At 50.2% G+C, this 21,166-nt stretch overlaps 1 protein-coding gene across 16 annotated transcripts in view; it reads right to left on the minus strand.

Moving 5' to 3' along the window:
- INPP4A (inositol polyphosphate-4-phosphatase type I A) overlaps positions 1–21,166 on the minus strand; it is a 132,701-nt gene that overhangs the window by 14,472 nt on the left and 97,063 nt on the right. For 8 of the 16 annotated variants that reach the window (XM_036030079.1, XM_036030074.1, XM_036030078.1 and 5 more), the window contains 9 exons: positions 20,185–20,403; positions 18,912–19,164; positions 15,337–15,369; positions 10,818–10,990; positions 9,719–9,842; positions 8,385–8,511; positions 4,228–4,368; positions 1,910–2,007; positions 260–372 (listed from right to left, as the gene is read on the minus strand). In XM_036030079.1, the coding sequence (XP_035885972.1) occupies positions 260–372; positions 1,910–2,007; positions 4,228–4,368; positions 8,385–8,511; positions 9,719–9,842; positions 10,818–10,990; positions 15,337–15,369; positions 18,912–19,164; positions 20,185–20,403 (1,281 nt within the window). The remainder of the gene's footprint in view (positions 1–259; positions 373–1,909; positions 2,008–4,227; positions 4,369–8,384; positions 8,512–9,718; positions 9,843–10,817; positions 10,991–15,336; positions 15,370–18,911; positions 19,165–20,184; positions 20,404–21,166) is intronic. The other 8 variants (XM_036030084.1, XM_036030083.1, XM_036030081.1 and 5 more) reach the window with 3 other exon arrangements.

Here is a 21,166-nt window from a genome sequence, read left to right on the forward strand (position 1 = left end):
ACCATTGGCCTGGTTATTAAACGCCCCATGGGACAGAGTCTGTGTCAAGCTTATCAGCATTCAGGGAGCCTAAAAATCACAGGCAACTTTCAGTATCTGCCCTAGTTTGTGGACATGCTCAGTGTCTTTCTCTTGTGTCCATATGGACAAATGCACCCTCTCCATTCCTGGCCCAGGTCTGGATTGTCACTGTTGTTACTATTAACATTACTGGCAGCAGGAGGCGCAGTAATGCCCTTTTGCTCACGGTAATGCACACCTCAGCAGCTTGCCAGAGGATGTCCACGTTTTTGTTCTTCCTGGCATGGACGTTCTGGCCCAGGAACCGCAGCAGCTCTGGCAGGCATGTCTGGCTCCGAGACCTCGGTAAGCCTGGAAGAAAAGAGGAGCTGGGAGCTGCTGCCATACCCAGGAATGCAGCCCAGTGGGTCATCTAGGCTCAGAAGTGGCAAAATAAAGAGTTTCTGGCTGAAGCTGGAAGTTCAGTGTGATTTAAACAAGAAAGCAGGGGTGTGCTTAGGCCCCGGACCTGGCTGCCAGTGTAGTGAGCACTTAATTACTTCCACTGCCATTTCGCTTCCACCTGCAAAGGACACTCGCTTTATCCTCTTTCAGCTCTTCCAAGAAGCTGAAAGGCAGACATTGAACTGCCAAGGGCAGGAGGGAGGGAGGAAGGACTGAGGAGGACCCATTTAGTCTTCACAACCTTCCCTAGGGATGGAGGATGCTTTGGGCAGTGGTGTCAACCACTAGGTAGGCTCTGCCATTGCTGAGGGATGTGGGAAGGGCAGCCTCCTGCAGGTGGCCTTGGAGTGGCCCAGGTATGTGTCTTCCTACCCTCTCCAACAGCTCCCTCTGCCATGACATCTCCAAGCCCTTCCAGGACCCCTCAAACCAAAGATCAGTCACATGGCCAGCTCACTTAATAAACCTGGGATGTTCAGACACCGGGATCATCAGAGAAAAAGAGTCATCTCAAGGTCAGGTCTAAGGATAACAGCCATGGTGCCTAAGTCTCCAGATCAAAGCCAAATACATGGAATTCTGGGATCTAGATGCACTGTGCAGCATCCACTGTAAAACCTCACCCTGGTGGACACAGGATCCTATGCTAATTATTTCACACTCTCAGTGCCAAGCCAGTCAGAGGACAGGGCGGAAACACAGAAACAGAAACAGGCTTGGTCTGTGATGAAGGCCAGAGGATGCAAGTTTGAGACAAATCAGAATTCAGTGTCCTGGAGGAGACCATCTTACTTCCCCAGATGAACTGCATCTTATTCCTGGCTCCCTGCCCCCCCACCCAGTGAACACCCGCCCACTGATGAACAGAGCAGTCAGAGGGGTATTCACCGGATGGGTTCCACTGGCTCAGCCTCACAGCCCAGCAGTTCCATGAGGGCTAAAGGCTACATGGCTGCCACTCCCCCAGCCTCCTGGGTCATGGTCCAGAGCTGCTGGCTCTGCCCCAGAGAGGCTCATGCCCAGGTACTTTTGCTCCAATAGCTGCACCCTTCCTTGGCTTCATCACCAGGCCATGTTAACATCTCCTGGGGCCTTGTGTCACTGCAAACTGTCCACCCCCAAAAATGCTAAGCACAGAGCTCCCCCTTCCTGACCACAGTGCTTTCCAGTGACTAAGACAGAGTGTGACAGAGGCCTGTGTAGAGATGGAAGAGGACCAGCCAGAAAGGAGACCCCTGGGACTGCAGCCTGAGGACAGTTCTCTGGGTGGGGTCTGGACTGGGCAGAGTCTGAGCAGGTAAAAGTGCTGCCATGGGGGACAGGGCGCAAGGAAGGAGGCAGCATCTGGAAGGCCGGGAAGCAGTGGGAGTGGCAGGAAGCACACAAACTCCTGAAGTGACATAAGATAATGGGTTGGATCTACCACAAATGAAGAAACACTTACAGTCCTCAGGCAAAACTTCCTTAAACTGCTCGAAGTAGGAATTTAATCGCACCAAACTCTCCACATTGATAACTTCTTGTAAAGACGTATCACCAAACCTTTGGAGATCACAGGAGACACTGTTAGTTGGTTAATGTCACTTTCTTCTAGTATGATGACCATAATGCATCAAAGATTTTCTCAAACATTTACTGTACACATTAAATTGTGAACCACTTTCCCCCTCCAAGCATAAGGTTGTCTCCACTGTGCTGGTGACAAGATCAAATCCATTTCATTAGTGGGAACCATGCACGATGGGTTACAGATCTGCCTAAGAGGTTAGGTGAACGCAGTCCATACCAGCCTCCCACACAGCAGAGCAGAGCAGAGCAGAGAAACCCTGACAGCGCATGGCTGGGAGTCCTGTGGCCTCACACCCTGGGGGTACTTAGGAGAGGGGACAGCAGTGGGGTGAAGGCTGGGGAGGGAGGACACAGTCCTGTACATGGTCTGAAGCTGCACTGCCTGCCGAATGACCACCCCCGCAGCTGTTCCTCCTGGACTGTGTGGAGACTCCAGCTCCTCTCACCACGCAGGTTAACCCTGCCCACCTGGTAGGCAGTCAAGACACTCGAGGTGTAAGGGAGAGGCAGAGGAGAGCCAGCACCAGGAAGGTGCAAAGCAGTCACAAAAACATGCAGGTTCCACATTGGCCTCAAGGCTGGGTGCACAGTCCAGCTCTACCCCTCCCTGCTGTGTGATCTCCCTACACAGCAGCCTCTTTGTGGCCCCATGTCCTTGCTCAAAGGGGAGGACCCCTTCCTGTGCATCTACCACAGCCTGTCCATCTCTGAGGACCACATGGCTTTTCCTCTAGGTACCTGCTGCCTTGGGGACCGCCCCGGGGCATGGCAGCTGAGCTTGTTCATGAGTTGCAGAGTGCGTGTCCCAGGAGCAAAGCAAAAGCCCTGCACTCACCCCACCATCTCATCCTCCTCCACCTGCCACCTCCGCTCACTGCGATGGGACACTGCCTCAGCCCTTCCCAAAACTGCTCTCCAGAGTCACCAGGAACGGGAGCTGCATTCGCAGCACATGGAGTTCTCCCTGGGACAAGCTCCCTGCCTGGCCCCAACACACCCACTCTCCCTGAAGTGGGCTCCTCCATCTGCCCAGAGCATGAGCTCCTGGCTCCCGAGCTGAGTGCCCCCAACTCCCATTACCAATCTAGAAACCTGGCTGTCATTCTCCTCACTGTCTCTTTCTCTCTCTCTCTCTCACACCTGCCCAACTGAAGACCTAGCCTTCAATTTCACTGCTGAAATCGCTTGCCACCCACATGGCCCCTGCCTGCCTCTGGCTGGACTCTTTCCAATAACCTCCTCAGCACACTGTGCCCTAACATCATTCAGGACACAGCCAGCAAGCAATCTACTAAACTTGACCATGTCCTGCCCTGGTAACACCTCTCCCATATCTCCCACCACATTTGCTAAGTGGGATGACCCTACACCTAGGGGTCAACATCCACTGGGTTTAAAAGCCTAGTATGAATATAGCCTATTATCCTGGAGATCAAATATCCTTAACAGAAAGAGATCTATTTTAAAGCACACACAGCACATGAATATAATGTGAAGTCAGAAAGATTTTCATGTACTAGTAATAAAGGACATTGCAGGTTACATGCACCCAACCCGTTCCTCCTCTGCAACACATATTCGGTACATGTGCGCATACACGCACTTGCACAATGACTCCTCCCTGCTGCCTAGCAGGCAATCTTGGAGGGAGTTCATAAGCCATAAGCCTTTAGGATGAAGGTGTGGCTCTCAACCCTGCACATAGGCCTAACCTCGCTACTGCCCATCCTGCCTGGGGCCGGCCTCTGGCCCTCAGGCAGTCTGCCCCTGCCTGTCTTCGCTCAGGGTTCTTGGTCTGGGACACCAGGTGACTCCTTTATCTCCTCATCTGACCAATTCCTACTTACTCTTCAAATCCCACTTCAGTGATAGCCCTCTACAGGAAAGCTCTCATAGCCCCTCTCAGACCTTGTTAGGGCCCCTACTCCCTGCATTATTTTCATCCTTGCACCCACACCTCTTTCCTACCAGCTCAAGTCTCTTGAGGACACGGGCCATGTCTGGTTCATTGCATGTCCCCACCACCAAAGACAAAGCTGGGTATATGGCTGCACTTGAAGACTGTTGGCCAAAGGAAGGGAGGGATGACAAAGTCCACCGAGCATTCAGAGCTGAAGAGGGGTAAGTACACTTTCTACATCATCTCATTGACCATCCCAGCTACTCCAGTCCCCTCGATGACCAAGCACACACCTCTCAGCCAGTGTCTGCTGCTCATTGATGCCCACGTTGAAGAGGACGGGCTGCACCCGGAGCAGCATGCCGCTCTGGATCTCCTGAGGCAGGGCGTCAAACAGGGGGCCCGGCAAAGGGATCCGCACATTAAACCCATCCCTAAGAAGCAGGAGAGAAGACGAGGAGGGGTTAGGCTTGTGATGAGGTGGTGGGAGAGGAGGCCTGTAAGAAGAGGAAAACCAGCTCCCTTCAACATGGAGTGTGGGCTGGCCATCTGGCTCAGTGATTTCCAAACTGCTGGGTGTGACTTTTAAAGGGTAAAATTAATGTAGAGGGCTGTGATCAGCACTTTTAACTGAATGAAACAATAAAACAAAAATGAACAGTGCATGGTATTAACTTCTGGTCAAGATGTCAGTGAGGAAAATGTGGTACTCACCTCCTCCCCCAAACACATCTTTACAACTAAACTACAGAACCACCATTATTTAAAACCACCTGAAATCTGGCTGAATGGAAGTCCTACAACTAGGGAATTAAAGAAGAAGCCACTTCAAGACCAGTAGTGTTACCAGTAGACAGCCTGTCTGGACCAATGAGGAGGCTCTGGTCTGTAACAGCGCTGGCAGCAGGCTGAGGGTGGGGAACAGGAGGGGCTGCCAAAGGGATAGAGCGAGCTAGGCCATGGGAATGGGACCTGGGAGCCACTTGTGCATCAAGCCGCACTCCTTAGGGACAGAAGTCAGAGGTTTGAGTACTGAGGACATGCAGCTGGTCAAAGAATACCTATACAAATGGCCAGTGTAATAGTGAGAACATTGAGTTTCTCAGTGCAGTGCATGCAGCACCAGGTTGCACTTCCATGGGGCATAATGCTGTGCTGCCCGATTAACTGAGTGCAAGCCTTGTGAACACTCCACCCCTGGAGCAGACATCCCACCCATCCCACTGAGGTTGCCCTTACTGCTGCATGAGAGGCTGTGTGGGGTTTCCAGGGGTCCTTTGCTTAGGCTTACAGTTCGGTGCTGTCAGTGGGCTCTGAGTGAGGGCAACTCGCTACCTGTGGGGACTAGGGTGTGGGGGGTGTGGAGCTGATGGGTCAGGAAAGTCTCTCCATTGACCAAGATGGTGGCAGGGGGAGGTTCCTGCACTGAGCACATGCAAGGCTAACAAGATAATTGGACAGAGGAGAAAGACCTCCCCACACTCCTAGTACCAGACTGGAGGTGCGACTGGGGGAAGGCAGGCATAGAAGTCAAAATGGCAGCGGGGGCAGTGCTGGACCAAAGAGGCCTGCCAGTCCAGCCTGGGGAAAGAAGAGGCTGGTGGGGAGGTGGACCCACCCAAAGGCTGTGAATGCCCCTGGTCCATCCCACACTCAAACTAACATAGCCCCAGAAGAACAGAAAACGTGCTCTCTTTTCTCTGGCTTCCTGGCTCGTGATCTGCACTTGGACAGCAGGCTCACCTATTCTCTCCATGGGCCATGAGGCCTTAGCAGCCCTGGGGCCCATGGCCTTTAAGAGGAAGCCTCTCTCTCAGTCTCTTGCCCACCTGGTGACACACTGGCTAGTACGTTCACATGACTTTGTGACCATGGCAGCCACGTGGCCCATGGCCACAAAGGCTCCACACACAACTTCCAGGGGGAACCCTGAAATGGACTGTAGCTGGGAAAAAGCTAAGCTACCTAGATGACCACTTAGCAGTCACCTGTGGGCTCCAAAGAACAGTACTTTATAATGAAGCAGGAACTCTGGACACTGGCTTGGTCTTGCAGAGGAGATGAGCTTTGAGACAGGAGTTCGCCATTCTCCCAAACGATGCAACACCTGAATAAAACCTCTTTCCTTTTACCCCAGCATCTGCCTCACAAGTTTGGCTCCTGTGGCCACAGACAGACAAGTCTCTGGGGATTTTTGTTTGGTAACAGTAGCAGGGGCAGAAACATGTAATGGACTGGTCCCATACCCACATGTGTAGAATAAAAATTGTGAGGGATTATCTTGGCTGTGGAGGTCTCCCCTAAGGAGTAAGAGGTCCCAACCCCAACCAGGCCCTCCAGCCCAGGATTCCAGTGCCAGGAAAAGAAGGCTCCATAACTTCTGGCTGTAAAACCTAGTGGAGATTTAGGCTGAGGGAGACAAACGGCAGCTGGAGCCCTAGAAGTTCCTCTTAAAGGGCCCCTACATGGGCTTACTCGGACTCACTCCCTCTGAGCACCAGCACTGGGACAGCAGCTTGAAAGGCACCAGAGACATATGGGGAGGAACTAAATTGTCTGCCATCAGGGCAAGAGCTGGGGGGCAGCTTTCTCCCAGACAGAACAGTTGGCAGAGACCAGTGTTTCCTTTCTAAGCCCTTCCCCTAAAGAACAGCCAGGCAGATGTCATATCTGAGATTCCCTCAACCTGGCTCACACTGTTAACCTTACCCTGGTGATTCTCTGAGGCCCCACTGCACCCAACTTTCAGGCCCACCCAAGCCATTTCCAGTGGCTTATCTATACCAATGGCCTGTCTCAGCTCATGCTTCAGATTTTCCTAAAATCTCTCAAACAAGCAGCATCTGGCCTCAGCATGCCCCATACCTCTCACCAAGTGGTCCCAGCCCTGCCACCAGCAGTAGCCAGCCTTAGTTCACAGTTTGGCCTCGCCTGGGCACCTCCAAGCCCAGCACATATAGCAGCTGTCTGTGTATAGCTTTGAAGCTCATGTTGGTTGGCCCTGGGCAGAACGCAGGAGGCAGATGACCTTGGCCTGCATCTCCCAGAAGGCTTCAGACCACATTGAAGCACCACCATCCAACCATCTCCACAAACAGTACATTCAAAGGGCGGACTCAGCAGGCACCAGAGCCCCAGTAAAGTAAGTTCTGCTCTGTGGAGTGGGCCCCCTGCACAGCTGATCCTCCATGGTGGTCAGAGGGCAGTAGTCAATGGTCACGGTCAATCCTTGCTGATGATTGGCCTGGAGGTAAATCCATCCCATTGACATGCCAACAGTAATCAAGACTCAGCTACAAGAGGAGGGTGCATGCGGCCCACATGGTGGGTACACCTCAAGTGCCCAGCTTGGGTGATCAGGGAGGCTGTGCCACTGGACCCTACAGAATACCTAGTACACTAAGGCCACTCTACCAAAACTAGAAGACACAGAAGCTCTACTTAGCACATAGAAACAAACAGGGAGGCTGTCAAAATGAGGAGACAAAGAAATGTCCCAAATGAAAGAACAGAACAAAACTCCAGAAAAAGAGCTAAATGAAATGGAGACAAGCAATCTACTAAATACAGAGTTCAAAACTCTGGTTATAAGGATGATCACGGACTTAGTGAGGACCTCAACAGACTAAAAAAGGACCAGTCAGAAGTGAAGGCTACATTAACTGAAATGAAGACTAGTTTACAGAGAATCAAAAGTAGAGTAGGTGAAGCTGAGAATCAAATTAGCAATTTGGAATGTATGAAGTAAAAAACAAGAGGGAGCTCCCATAAGACTATCAGCTGATTTCTAAACAGAAACTTTGCAGACCAGAGAGACTGGCAAGAAATATTCAAAGTGGTGAAAGGCAAGGACCTACAACCAACCCAGCAGAACTATCATTTAGAATGGAAGGACAGATAAAGAGCTTCCCAGACAAGAAAAAGTTAAAGGAATTCACCACCACCAAACTAATATTACATGAAATGTTAAAGGGTCTTCTTTAAGAAGAAGAAAATAAGATTAAAAATATGAATAAAATGACAGTTGGTACATATCTATCAACGATTGAATCTAGAGAAACAAAATAAACAAGCCAAGCAGAATCAGGCTCGGAGACAGAACATTCTGACGGCAGCCAAATGGGAGAGGGGTGGGAGAATGGGTGAAAAAGGTCAAGGGATTAAGAAGCACAATTTGGTAGTTACGGAATAATCGTGGGACTATGAAGTACAGCATAGGGAATATAGCCAATAATAGTCTAATAACTATGTATAGTGTCAGATGGGTGCGAGATTTATTGGGATGATCACTTACATAATATCTAATCACCGTGGTATATACCTGAAACTATATAGTAATGTATGTCAACTGTAATTAAAAAATTAAAAATTTAATAAAAAGAGTGCATGGCAGGTAATAAACATAAATTAAGACACTGCTAGTTCTGAGAATTTAATAAAATACTTCTACCGATTTCCTGTGATGACAGGCAGCATGTCAGTCGATGCACTGGAAGTGGCCTGAGTGACTTTGAAGGTCACATTCCTCAAGTCCATAATTCCAAGGCTCATGTCCTCCAGCATGGCCAGCTCCTCACCTGGATGCAAAAGAGGGAAGGGGGGCTGTTAGATGGAGGAGCCCTGCCACTCTCCCCACGAACTCAGCCTGGTCATAGGGTGGGGCACGAAGGAAAGGCAGCGCAGTCAGGTGTGGCTGTGATGAGCGGTGGGGAGAGTGTGGGCAGGGGCCTTTCTAAGCCTCTTACTGGGCAACTCGCTTCTCTCTGAGTAAATGCTGCTATGAATCCCACAATCACGTTAAAAATGCAGCTGGTTGCCCTGGTTGGCGTAGCTCAGTGGATTGAGCACAGGCTGCGAACCAAAGTGTTGCAGGTTCGATTCCCAGTCAGGGTACATTCCTGGGTTGCAGGCCATGACCCCCAGCAACCACACATGGATGTTTCTCTCTTTCTCTTTCTCCCTCCCTTCCCTCTCTGAAAATAAATAAATAAAATCTTAAAAAATAAAAAAAATAAAAGATCTCTTCTAGGCATTCTTAAAAAAAAAATGCAGCTGATGGAAACATAGCCCACACTGCCCGGCCCTTTCCTGAGGAAGGACAGTGTGGGGAGGGAGACAGGTAGGTATGGAGCCTCAGAGGGCAGAGCTGGCTCTTCAGAAGTGGCCAAAGACAGTATTGTGGCCAGATCCTTCCACTGCACACAGCCTGATATTTACTAGATGCCTTATAATTCTAAAAATTAACAAATACTTAAAAATTGTTTATTTTTATATTCTCAGAAGAAATAAATAAAAATGAAGGTAGGGAGGAAAGAGCCTTTCTAGAAAGCAATTTGGAAATATCTATGAAATTTAAAAATATTTCTACCATTTGGCACAGCAACTTTCCCTCTAATAACTCAGTGGCTACAGAAACAGGACCACAGGGCCACAGACCACGTGCAGCGACACACACACCCCCCGACCCTATTTTCACCAGAGGAGCTCAGAAAGGACCCAGACATCCTGCAGGAAGTTGGAGCATAAGAATCATCATCCTTCGTCAACTGGGAAGATCCTTAGATATGTAACAAAAACCACAAAACAAATGGGTGGGGGTAATTATACAGGACTCTCATCTGGTTCTTTGTTACATATTTTGGTGATGTTGGATATATTTGAATCAGCATGTGTTATTTGTTTAATCAGAAAAACATTTAGGAAGAAAGCATGGGGTCACACATGTGCACGCTCGCACGAACCCCCGGATCGCAGGGGCACAGGGGCGCGAGCCCAGGGTCTCACCGTAGGTGCTCAGCAGGCTCTCAAACTGGGCGAGCAGCCCGATGGTGTAGAGCTGCCGCAGGAAGCCGTCGTCATGCAGGCAGTTCCTCAGCTTGATGATGAAGCCACAGATGAGAGCGGTCAGCTGTGGGGACAGACACCTCCTCACCCAGTGGCAGCTGCCCTGGCCCTGGCTCCTCTACTTCCTCACTCCAGTGGAGGTTCAGCAGGACCCCTCTGCCGTGGGGCCTGGACGTGGGAAGCGCCTGGCTCTGGGACCCCAGGGAGGGTGTGCCGCGCTCCAGGCTTGCTTCTCTGTTGCTCCCAAAGGTAACTTTGGTTTTGGCTCAGCCTCTGACCTGACCTCCCTGCATTTACTCCTGGGCTAGAACCTTCTGGAAGCCAAATGAATTGCCCTCATTGAAAGGGTCTATATACTCACAGTTCCATACCAGCTCTGGCTGGAACCTGAGGTGACCACAACAAGGAACAGAAGTGAGAGAGGACACAGTCACTCTGCCCTTCTTCTCAGTGGGAGATTTTCCACCGGATGAAACAGGCCTCATGCGGTGGGGAAGCATACACAGAAAGCCAGCCCAACCCTCTACAGCCATTCTCTTGGCTAAATTGATGACTGGCATCTGTGAAACCTGTGCCATTCATTTAAGTTCTTCTGTTCCCTGAGGATAACAGAAATCACTAAAACAGAATTATACACAGCTGCGGAACTAAACACTGCTGTTTTATAAACAAGAAAACAGATGGAACTGATAGTGAACAGCCGTGTCTCCCTCACTAATATCACTTGTAGGGGGGAAAAAAAAAGGTAGCAAAGAGGACTGAGCCACTGGCAGCACCACCACGTCCCAGGGGCAGGAGGGACAGGTGAGTGCATTCCCAGTGCCCGCTGGGAGGGAGAAGCCAGTGTGGAATCAGACCCATTTCTCAACACAGACAACTGAGCAGGTTCCTCCCTCTGCGTCAAAATCTTGTGCTCCATGTCAAATAAATGTAAAAGCCACAGGGAGAAGAACACGTCGCCATCTGTGGTTTCTCCAAAGTGCAGGAGGGGGAACGGCTTCCTGTGCCTGTTTTCTGGGGGGGAGGTGCTGGGACCTACGGTTTGGCAGAAGACCACGTCGCGGCGGTGCTGCAGGCTCAGGTAGGTGGCTATGGTGGGTGCGCTGTCCTGCATGAGCAGGAAGACCATTGCCTTCTTGGCCTTGTCGCTCATCATGGCCACGCAGTCGGTGAGCGTGGTCAGCAGTGGGTAAAGGGCCTCACTCCATTCACCTGAGTACAGGGGGCGAGGGTGCAAGACAGTATTTCAGAAGATTGAAGCACGAGGTTCTGGAAGACTAACAAGGTGCCCTTCTCTCACCCACACTGCTCTCCCACTCCCAGTCCCACCCCCACCCCTTCTGCACCTTCTAACTCTGCCTGGCCCATAATCTGGCCCCAAATGGCGCCAAGTTCTGCCTGGACACAATCCAGTCCCTAACCTTCCAGCCTGAAGCTTTCTGTGAAACTCAAATGTTATTTCTGGGACCCTGACACATGCCTGGTCACCCAAACCTATGAGAACTCAGCATGTAAGTACTCAAGACTGTTCTTTTTGAGGGAAACAGAAAAAAAAAACCAACCAACTTCAAGTCATAACTAATGAAGAAAATTACTCTGTCTGCAGAGGCCAAGCCCCTTTGACAGTACCAATGGTCCTCCACCCAAGGATAAAGGCACCCAGGAAAGTGACCTGTTTCCTTGCTTCTCTTGATGTAGGTATTGAGGAAGACCCCTGTCTTTGCAGAGTAAAGGACACCTCTATCCGTGTCCAGCCTTCGTGCGCCAGGGCTGAGTTTCCCTGTGCACGTCTGGGAGAAAGACTGTCCCACAGCGGTTTCCCGTGTTTGCAGCTCCCAACGTCCCTTCCTCCCGCACTCACTCTCTCCCCCACCCAGCCGCCCTGCCCAGCTGCCATCTATTTCTAGCCTAGATCTCTTTTTTTTAGGAAAATAAGGAAGCTTTGACCCTGTACCAAAACAACTTTGTAGAAAGAGAACCGCAGAGGAGAAAAATAGAGTGAAAGGTATTTTTGGCTTTGGCTCTTTTTTTCCTTCCTATTTAGAAGACATTTAAAGGGAGAAGACGTGCTCTCATCAGTTATATTTTTAACAGGTCACCCAACCCAGAAATAGTCATTTGGTCATCACCACTGGGCGCACCCACCACACCAAATGCGGCAGAGGCAGTGGAGTGGAACCTGGCCAGCAGATGCCTCTGAGCACGAGGTGTCAGCCACAGAATGCCCACAAATGCCACCACACTCGGGAAGGCCCTGGGGCCTTGTGAGCAGAGCATCTATCTGCAGGAAGGGTAAGCTCTGTCTTAGATACACACAGCAGGAAGCTCGAGCTGGCTCTGCTCTCTGGCTGGGTGTTTAGCGCTTCACTGAAAAAGCAAATTTAGAGACATGCCTAAAACCTGCACAAGGACTTCCCCAGGCTGTTTGGTGAATGTAGATTTTTGAAGTATATGTAGCTATTCAAAATTTGGCAATGACCTAACTGTATATGTCGGCACACTGTACGTGGACAAGGATTTATATGTGTAATGGGAAAAAGCCAGCTTAAATTTAGAACGTCTACAGCAGAAAGGTCTTAGCAAATAAATCACAGCGACAAAGAACCCTGGACCAAAGCATGGAAAGTGTGAGTCCTGGGCCCTGGTGCCACTGCAGACGTGATAGGCCGTGGTAGGCCATGGGCAGGTCCTTGACAAAACAGAAGAGTTCTACTAAATAATATCCAAGTCTCTTTCTTTCTCTAAAAATCTCAGAGACCATGTTTTTGTTCCTTTGAAGACCCCTGCTGAATGTATGTCAACCACATTCAGCAACTATTAACAAAGGCCAATGGTAGCTAAGTTTTAGTAGCCAAATAGTCATAAAGACAATTCATGAATTAAATGCTCTTAGAGCAATTACTTTCTTTTCCACTTAATGTGCATATTCATGTGCAATTAACATGACAGTTATCCTTTTAACCTGAAAATGCTCAAAACACAGGAGTGGTCCTATCTGACTGAGCAGGCCCTCTCCACATAGCGGCTTTTGACTTTGCTTACTTCTTCAAAGAAAAGCCACAGAAGAATGACTCCGTTTTCCTACATTACACACACACACACACACACACACACACACACACAGTTGGGAGTACAGAAAGAATGGTTAGAAAGCACTAAGCGTTTGTCCTGGAGGACAGGGCATGAGGACCTGGGCGGCGATGGGTGTGCATCAGCACAGAGAGGGGCTCAGGCTGAGCGTGAATCACCACCCTCGCACTGCCTGCTGAGTGCTTCACTGTTTAACCATTTCCTCCCTTAAGTCACTGACACAGGTAAGGAAACAGGCTGGGCACGGCTAAGGAAGACATGCTGGAAGACTGGCCACTTGTCTGTGTGGATTTCTGTGACGTGACACTGCTTCAGAGTAGGGGTTGGGGGTAATACCTTTTGGGTCAATATGAGGAGAAATTAAAATGTAAAACTTCCAAACAAAATGAATTTCAGGGACAGTAACAAGATGTCCACCCAGGACCTGTAGTTTAGTAAAGGTATCTGGAATGTTAGGGTTGGTGAAGGGGTTATATACTCTGCCTCCTTCACCAAGAAAGTCTTGCTATGAAAGAAAAATAGCAGCAACTAACAATGCCCTTAGTGATGCAGCCAGCACACTGTTTGGGGCAAGCTCCTTATCTTGTTGCTAACCTGTAACATTTGCTGGTTGGTAGCCAATCCATGAACCATACTTTTGCATTTGTTCCTTATTAATAGGGGAAGGAAGGATGGAAGGAGATTAAAAGAGAAAGAACGAGTGTGAGTGAGAGTGTTTGTGTGTTTGTGTGTGTGTGTATGTATGAGAGAGAGAGAGAGAGAGAGAGAGAGAGAGAGAGAGAGAATCCAGACTCAATAAGGTTCTGCAGAGAAAGTCAAAGGAATTCCTGGCAGGGGACCATGTTAGTCCGTTTGACATCAGCTGTGGACACCCCACCAGCATTGCTAGAGAGGACACGGCTGACACAAGCCAGGAGAGTCCAACCGGCCAGGCACGGCCTATGCGCTGCCTGCCTGGGAACCCATTAGTCTCCACTTCAGTTCTATAAACTTCGGGACGCTGTGTTGAGGAGGGAACCCTGAGCTTCCAGGGTGTGGGTTCATGATGCTGCCACCCCTTTCCTAGTCCTGGCAGCTAGCTAAGTGTGGTCTGGACTTCACCGCAGGCTCCAGGAAAACCAACACAGCAAGAAGGCACAGACCAGCCGTGGAGGTGAGCTGAGGGCTGGAAGCACAGAGACAGAGATGAGGGAGAAGGAGAGGGTGCAGGCCAGCAGTGGTGATCGGGGGGCAGGGACCAAGTAGTTACCTGTGTGTCTATCAAGACTTAGGTGGCCCTGGGGGTCCAGAGGTTTGGGGTGGGGGCTCCCCACACTGACTTTTTGGGGAAAGAAAAACTGTAAAGGGGCTGAAAGCAAATTTGGGGTGGGGGATGATGAACCCAATCAGATGAGCCCACTAAGAGCTCACACCAATGGGGTTCTGGGGTTGTAGCAAGCAGTGACCCCCCAGTGGCTGAGCTGGAACCTGGTGCTGCTGCGAGCTGAGAGGCCTTGCTAACACCTGACAGACAGTCTGGGAAATCCCACAAGTGCCTTTTTGCTGCCCTGTAGACACAGAGCCGGTGTCCTGCCAGCTCACATTCACATCCAGTCGGGAATGTGTGGTCATCAGACAAATTACACAACTGTTTTCAGAGCATAAGAAAATAACACATTATTTGGGGCCTCACACTCACTGTGAGGAAACCTACAGGCTACAGCTGGGAAACTCAATATGAACTAAAGCAGAGGTCGGCACACTTTTTCTGTCAAGGGCTGGAGAGTAAATATTTTAGGCTTTGAAAGTCACGGGGTCTCCACAGCAACTACTGGCCTCTGACACTGCAAAAGTAGCCAGAGACAGTATGTGAACGCACGAGCACAACTGGTTTCCAGAAAAACATTATTTACAAAAGCAGGTGCCTGGCAGGATGGCTCAGAGATGTGGTTTGCTGCCCCCTGTACGAGAGCCATAAACCTTAATTTCTACATGCAAATGTAGCAAAAACCCCATCTCCAGTGCTGACTGCAACCCACAGCAACGCCTGACGTCTAAAGGTGCACCCAGACTCGGAAAAGAGGCTGCTGTGTGATCACGAGCGTCATCATTTGGGTGGCTATTATCCAACCATTCCCTCCATGTGATGCTCCTCAGTCCAGGTGAAATCAAAGGTAGTATCCCTTACAACTGTGTACCTCTCTAAATCAGGTCACTGCTTCAGGAATCCCAATGCACTTATGGACTTACTCATCTGGAAAGGTTTTAGGGTGGATGAGTGGAAGAAACACACATGGAGGCCTGCTTCAGGCCATAGTCCCCAGACCAACTGGTCCCTCGTTAAACTCAGAAAAGCATGCCTCACAATTAAGAAACCCCTAAAACTATTTTCTAACTCTGGGAGCACCAGGCAACCTGATAATATAGCTACAAATGCTAGCTGTGTATTAAAAAGACATCTGCAGATGCCTTGAGCAGGAACCACGTACCTGGGCTGGACTCTTCAGGAGGGGGGCTGCAATCTGCACAGAAACGGAGGGCAACATGGATGATTAAGGAGCAGCACACAGTTCAAGCACCAGCAACTCAATGCTTAGAGCAACTGCTTCACCAGCTTGCAGTCAGGTGGCTAACCTGAACAGAGAAGAGGTGGGGCCAGCCCGCCTCTTCCCTGACAAGTCGCAGACGTGCTCCGGCTGCTCCAAGGCAGCTGAGCCCCTTTGGTAGTAAACATGGCTCAATTCACAAGCGTGCACATTCAGGTTGCTAATATGTCAACATACAGTGCTCTTCCATGGTGAGCACTCTAACACATTACAATGTGACGAAGGGCCCACGTCCATCACATTGCACGTGATGGAGTCCCGTGTTGCCTCACAACACTGGAAGCCAACTTGAAATGAGAAAGCCTGACCGGTCCCTGGAGGTTCCCACTGTTCTGCTGCCCAGTGGAACCCGGGCTACAGCCTGCCTGCTGAGATCCAAAGGTAGGATCCAGTGATGAAGCCAATATGCCAGAAACATCTATGCCACTCTTCAGAATTTAAGCCAAATGTAGAACTTTTATGATCAGGGGGAAGCCTAGAATTAGAATGTCCCTCCAGATCCCTAGAATACAATTTTAATTTGGTTTCACCTATATTGAGTCACACTGGGAAGTATTCATTTTGATTTCACATTTCCTTTACAAATTCTAAATCTTATGGTTAACTGGGTGTGCCACCTGAAAGAAAACAAGTTTGAAAATGGGTCATTTGCAGTAAGAGCTTATTTTATTTTGCTGTCTAAACTTTTTGGTTCAAAGAATGTCTTCAGGATGTTGAAATAGGTAGTTTCAGATCCCCAAGAATAGCCAGGACCAGAGACTTTCACAACCTGTGAGGCTGTCCGAAAGTGGGTGGCAAGGGATCCTTCCCTTCCAGTCATCCTGGCAAAGGGGACCGAAATAGCGCATAACTGTGGGCCTCTGTGAGCTACAGACTTCCACCTTGTCATTAGAGCTCATTACCCAGGAGAGAGTGACCCCTGTGGCATGGAGATGTGTAACAGAGACTCTGACACACCTGTCTGACTCATGAGAATTACCCAGGCCTTGAAAACAAACAAACAAATAGATTTCTGCCTTTTACAAGAGTCTGGGAGCCTATTTTTATGATCTTCCATGGTAATCCCAGACAGCTGGGTTGGAACGATTCCTGAGAAGGCTTGGGGTTAAAGCTGCTGGGTAAACTCATCTTCCAATCAAAGGGGAGCAGGAATGGTCCCTGGGGGTACTCCTGGACCAATTGCTTGTGTCTTAGGTCAAGGGAGTACCTTGAGATTCTGTAACCACTATGAACTTTCATTTTTGCACCTAATCTCAGCACACACAAACCTGGGTGCAACCCACAGTCTTCAGCTTCAGGACAACCTGGTCCTGGCTGAATGACCCTTCAAGGATGAGGAGAGCAAGAGAGTGTGTGCATGGAAGGTAATGGAAGCCACAAATCCTGGTGCGGGAAGTGGGGTGCAGGCGGAGAAAAGGGTGTGGGCACTTGTGGGGAAAACGGGGAGGACAGAGAGGCTTACAGGGCCTCCAAGGAGGGATCCCAAGGGATCCCAAGAAGCCCTGGCCCTGAGTGAGTGCCGCCCGCCAGGCAAAGCTCTGGATCAAGTCTGCTGGACGGTTAGCTAAGTGGCGGGGCAGCTCTGTAGCAAATGATGACAATGAGGACCCAGGATGGGCAGAGATTTGGAACAAAAAGTAATAAGGACTTTCAAAGAGGCAGAGAATTGTTTGTATGTAATAAATATGTGGGCGTGAACACAACCTGCTTATTAGGCCAAACGCCTGCTCCAGAAACAGGGCGTGGCCTGACAGGGCCCAGCTCTGGCCCTTGAGGACCAGAGGCTGAGTAAGATCCATGGCTCACAGTCTGGTTCTTTCTGATGCTCCTGGGCATGCTGAGTTCTGAACAGAGTCCTGGCAATGTGCAAGATTTCTGAGCTAAGGGTTGTGTGCAGTTAACTCGGTGGCATAAGGCTTCACGCATTTCTGTGAGTGCTGAGCAGCAGAGTCGGACTCTCTCGATGCGTGCCTCCTATTCCCACCTTCACAACATAGCTCGTTTGTGTGGCACACACAGTTGCACGTCAGACCCTAAATGGTACAAGTCATAAATCAGTGCTCATTTAAATAACTTTAAAACTGCATAAATATGTCTATATTTGAACAATACAGAATGTACCTAGAGAAAAATGACATTTGAGTTATGGATATAACAGTCTATCTGATTAAATAAACTATTTCCTGCATTTAAAAAAATCAATAATTACTTTTTATATCTGCAGAAAAATTTTAAAGTGCAAGCATGACAATGTTAAAGAGAAATGAGCAATGAACTACAAAAACTTTTAAAAGAAACACAATTTACATTAACAAATGAGAATATGAACAGAGACAAAATAGCTCCATGAACCAATCACAGGCTTGGGGAATTGACCTCTAACCCTGACAAATGGAAGAGTGGAGGACATGAACACTGCTGAGACAGAGGCTCAAGGGAAACGGTGTCCTGGAGACAGACTGCAGGCAGATTAAGAAGGTGAAGGGCACCTTACAAATGGAGAAGGATTTACCTAGAGGCTCTGAATCAAGAAGCATGATCCTGACTTGAATAAAAGTTGTCCAGTTCCAAAAATAAAAGTCTTCGCTGTAGGACGCCTAACCCTGGCACATCTGGGCCTTACTGCCTGTGGCTAAATACCCCAAAGAAGAGTAAAGAGGAAACAGAAGCTCAGTCAGTCTGCAGTCAAGTTCCCCTCCAGCTGTTGCAGGAAAAGGTGGGAGGCCCTGAGTGGCAGGGACCGAGGAGCCCTGTCACCAGCCTTAAGGCTATAAGCAGGGCTGAGCATCTCGTTATGCTCTGTGTCTCCGCAGAGAGAAGACTCTTTCTGAAGCGTGCTGCTTTGTGCCAATGTTCTACCACACACTGAGAGCCCCACCCTAGAGTCAGGAACAACAGAAGAACCTAACTCAGCCCTCGGGAGCACACGAGTTGGTGCCACCACCAGACTGAGTTACCAACACATCCCAAGGCAACATGCCTCTGCTGGGTGAGGATGCTCAACCAATGACAACCAGCCTTCAGACCAGTTCGTGGGGCCTGCTAACAGCTGTCCTCCAGCTATGTCCCTGCACCATTCACCTTGTCCTTGACTCTACCAGTTTCTAGTGCAATCAATAGCCTCATGAGAAAGGCATGTGCTCTCTGGCCTCCTTTAGGTTCTCAGTTCATAAGAGAGAAAAGCCTAGGAGTCCAACCCTTCCTGCAGTGGCAGTGTGACCCAAGAGGGCCGAGAGCCTGCCTTTGCCAGACACACAGGTGCACAGGCGGGCTCTGTGGGCATGAAGCCTACAGGCACCTCTGCCCTCACTGCACACTGCCCCAGGCACTGCAATGGCCACTCTGCCCAACAGCCCACCCTGCAGTCTGCATGGGGGAGGAAGACATGGGGGCAGACACAGCCAGACAGAAGCAGTGTGAGATGGAAGGAGCAGGTGAGAAGCGTGGATGATACGCACATGTGGTCAGCTGAGGATGGCATGCAGCAGACACGGTGGAGGGGCATGGTGAGGAGTGGGCGTCACAGAGGGGGTCTTCTGGTCTGATCCAGTAGGCGTGGCTGCCGTGGTTACCTTTCTTGCTGGCCCCGCCACCCGCACAGGGGAAGGCGTCCTCGCAGCCCTCTCCATGCAGGCGCTCCTTCTGCAGCAGCTTGTCCACCCGCTGAATGATGCACTCCAGGCTCTTGTCAACATTCAGCCATACTTTCTCCTTCCAATCAGAGAGCTCATTTGGGTCAGCTCTCCAATGGGAAAGACAGAACAGAACACAAACCAAACCATCCTCCATGGACCCCCCACCCCCAAGCACCAGACTTTAAAACACCTGATGTTAGAAACATCAACAGGATTTGTAATTCCCCAAATACCATTAAAGTTGTATTTGCCTTTCAAAGGATGAATCAATCCTTTTAAAAGCAGTGTCCTGGGGTCACTAGTTTTAAAATTTGGGAGATGTTTGTGAGTAACTGTCATGGAAGCCAGCTAGGACTTCCCAGTACCCTCCCGAGCTAAGAGAAGGGTCACAGGGCCCAGTGAGCCCTGCAGAACTCCTGGAACATCACACCAGAGGGGACTGAGGTATCTTTTGGATGGAAAAGAATAGAAACAACCAATCACTTCAGATGGGGTGGTGGGGAGGTGGTAAGAGGGGGCTGGGGGATGGGAACCGGATGCCTGATCAGGGCTGGAGGAGCACTTGGCTGCTGAGTAGTACATTGCCTTAAGACTCTGCTTCTACATAGTCCTGACAAATGACAAAACAAGTTCTATGGTATGTCCCCCCCTCAGGAGACACAGATCTGCTCTTAGGGACACCTCTGCGGGGAAGCAACAACGTGATGCAGTGTCAGGGCAGCGTCTCCCAAATCCTCACCTGCTGCCCCAGCACCTAAGCTCCTGCATCTGCAAATATACAAATAGCCCAGGGAGCTGACCTGACCTCGTGGAGGGAGCAGGGAGGCTGTGAGAACTCCAGGGAGGAAATTGCCCCTTTACAGCCAGGTCTAAGAATGGCCAGCCCACAGCTGCCCTGCTCTTCAGATGGACACAGGTAGTAAAATACTATCTCCCTCCCTAAATCAGGTGACCTATCATCCATCTGGGAGAAGGCTCAGCTTGTCGGCAAAGGCACCAACCCTTTAGGCCCCTGTGAGGGGAGAGACTAGTGGGAAGTTTCACACTTTCAACCTGAGCTCAGCAGCATCATGAAGGCCACAGACAGCAAACTCACCCACTCCTCCTCGTGCCAATCCACCTGCAGAGAAGACCGGCTATTCCTGCCCGTCCACCTGGCCATGAGGGTGTCCTGGTCATTCCTGAGCATCACCTGCTCCTCCTCGGTTGAAGTAGGGGAGGCCTTGGAGGCAATGTAGTCGGGCCGCGCTGCGTTGAGCCCATGGATGGAGTTGGCCAGCAACTTGCAGTCGCAGACGGTGACCAGCTGCCGGGTCTGCAGACACACACACACACCGGGCCACTGAGCCCCAGGCTGAGGGCTATAAGGCCCGTCCTCTCTGAGAATTTGGGAACGGGCCTGAGCCCAGCACTGCTCCCTCTGCCCCTCTCCACAGCACAAACAACCGAAGGGCTCCTGCCCGCAGGACACGGAGCTTAAAGGCTGCCTCATGACCTGCCTGGCTGAACCTCAGCCAGAATTTCCCACAGAAGACTGGAGAACACGAACAGGATGAGGGGAGGTTAAGAAACCTCTGACAGCCCTTGACCCTGCCTGCCTCTGAGCAGGACATCACTCAAGGAAGGGCCTAAAGGGAGCCCGGTGTGCTGGCCTTTAAGGACGTCAGGGCTGTCCCCTCTGATTCCAGGGCTCAGCCTTACTCTGGTTCGTCACTGAAGGCAGGTCTTTTCACATCTCATACCCGGAGCCCTGGGCTCTGGGCAGAGGCCCCCTGGCAGAGCAATCCTGCTTCTGGGGAATTGTGTGAGTAGCAGGGGCTCTGTGGTTCAACATGTTACTTCTGACATCTTTCTTTTCCAAATGGCTCTAATCCCCGGCCCTCCATCTTTTTGCTGGTGATCACATGTGAAGGATATAACACATTCTGTTCAAGAACGGCACCTCACCCCAGCATAGTTTGTGACTGGGAAGTGTGATCAGAATTTGTGTGTGGGGTGGGGGCGGTGAGTGACAGAGAGATGAGTAATTTGTAAACACCCTTCAAGAGGATCTGATGTATCCATGTCCCCTGGTCTGG

Source organism: Phyllostomus discolor, chromosome 6 (genome assembly GCF_004126475.2).
Source record: "Phyllostomus discolor isolate MPI-MPIP mPhyDis1 chromosome 6, mPhyDis1.pri.v3, whole genome shotgun sequence".
Taxonomy (NCBI): domain Eukaryota; kingdom Metazoa; phylum Chordata; class Mammalia; order Chiroptera; family Phyllostomidae; genus Phyllostomus; species Phyllostomus discolor.